The sequence below is a fragment of the Setaria viridis genome, chromosome 8 (assembly GCF_005286985.2).
Source record: "Setaria viridis chromosome 8, Setaria_viridis_v4.0, whole genome shotgun sequence".
Lineage (NCBI taxonomy): Eukaryota > Viridiplantae > Streptophyta > Magnoliopsida > Poales > Poaceae > Setaria > Setaria viridis.
In genome coordinates, this window is record NC_048270.2 from 32,620,272 (window position 1) to 32,622,123 (window position 1,852).

General features: G+C 42.7%; 1 protein-coding gene across 1 annotated transcript; it reads right to left on the reverse strand.

Moving 5' to 3' along the window:
• Window positions 1–271: 271 nt before the first annotated feature.
• Window positions 272–1,614, reverse strand: LOC140220286 (uncharacterized). Its single transcript, XM_072290308.1, has 2 exons — window positions 1,506–1,614; window positions 272–1,026 (listed from the first exon to the last, which is right to left on the reverse strand). The coding sequence occupies exons 1-2, from the start codon at window positions 1,612–1,614 to the stop codon at window positions 272–274; spliced, it is 864 nt and encodes a 287-aa protein (XP_072146409.1).
• Window positions 1,615–1,852: the final 238 nt, after the last annotated feature.

Below are 1,852 nucleotides of genomic sequence, written 5' to 3' on the forward strand. Positions count from 1 at the left end.
GGAACATTGTTGCTCTATTTGCTAAGTGAAAGGCCTTGACCAGGTTTTGAGTGAACAGAAAATTATCTTGGATACTTCTTTGCTTGATAAAAGCACTTTGTGTTCTCGATACTAGTTCGTGTAGGTGTGGGGACAATCTGTTTGCCAACAACTTGGAAATTAACTGGGCTACACTATGTGTTAAACTGATTGGTCGATAGCTTCCCAAACTCTTTGCCTCTGCCCGTTTTGGAATCAGTACCATGTGAGCTTTGTTTAATTGGTTGAAATGCTATCCATGTTGCTGATAGAAGAAGTTAATTGCTGCCATGATATCATGCTTGATGATGTGCCATGCTGTTTTGAAGAAAACCCCTATATAACCATCTGGCCCTGGTGCCTTGTCACCAGCCATATCAGTAATGACAGCATATACCCCCTCCTCACTGAATTCTTGTTCCAGGTTCTCTAGCTGCAATCTTGGCAGATCAATTCGACTCCAGTCTAGAGTGTGTGTTCTCTGTGCTAGTTGGCCAAACTGCTTGCTATAATGCTCAAAACTGTGCCCTTCTTTTTCCTCATGTGAATGTATGATTCTCCCTTCAGTTTTCAGGTACTGGATAAAATTCTTTCTCCTTCTACCGTTGATTTGCATATGGAACAGCTTTGATAGTGCATCTGCTGCTTTTATGTAGGTCATCCTTGATTGTTGCCTGGCTCTTATTTTCTCTATGGCCGTCATCCCTAAAATTCTTGCTTTTAGGTCTCTTTTTAATTGCACCTCAATATCACTTAACTGTCTGAAGTCTTGGACGATAACAAGAATCCCTACAAGCTGTTTTGCAGCACACAGAAGCAGCTCGTTTCTCCCAATTTTTGACCTGGGCCACTTCTTGAGATTTTTCCCTGCTCTTTCAATTTTTGTGTGAAGCCTAAGATAAGGGTTCTGAATCTGTAGTTGTCGATCCCATGCTTCTTTCACAGTGTCCAAGTATCCCAGTATCCTTGGCCAGGAACTCTCAAATCTGAGGCCCCTATATTTTCTCCCTGTAGCATTTCCGACAAGAAGTAAAGGACAGTGATCAGAGACTGAAGATGCTCTTGCTTGTAGACCGCAATTAGGCAGCATTGGATCCCATTCTATTGTACAGAAAGCTCTATCAATCCTTGTGTGTGTGACATCATTCGACCAAGTGAACTTCCTGCCTCTCAAATTTAACTCCTTTAGCTCCAGATCATCTACTAAGCTTCTGAAAGCTCCCATTAACCTTCTGTTCAGATTAGCGTTGCTCTTATCCTGTGCCGACAAGATCATATTGAAATCTCCTATAACCAACCATTTATCAGAGAGAGTTAGTCTAATCTGGTCCAGCTCTTGCAGGAAACACAATTTTTCATTATCTCCTTGTGGACCATAAACCACTATAAACCACCATTCAGCTATAGTTGTTGTAGCTTCAATCTCAGCAGATACTATGAATTCCCCAACTGTTGACTGGGTGATTTTATAGTAATCTTCATCACACCTGCTAGCAATGCTCCTCCACGAGTTTGCTGGGCTGGTAGGAACACGAAATTCTTGGTGAACTGCTGTCCCAAAGTCTCACTGACAATTTGCACATCAATTTCCTCCATCTTAGTTTCTTGAAGACTAGCAATGGTGCACCTTGTTTTAGTAGCCAAATCTCTAACCACCCCCCCTCCTTGCCGGATTGGAGTCCTCTTACATTCCAGTTCAACACTAAATATTTCTGATTGTTCATATGGAAACAGTTGAAACACAGTCGTGCTCTGACCCACAACAGGAGCCTGCTTGGGTACCCTTCCAACATGTAAACCCAACCCGCGGACACACCCCAGGGATTGGGCTATG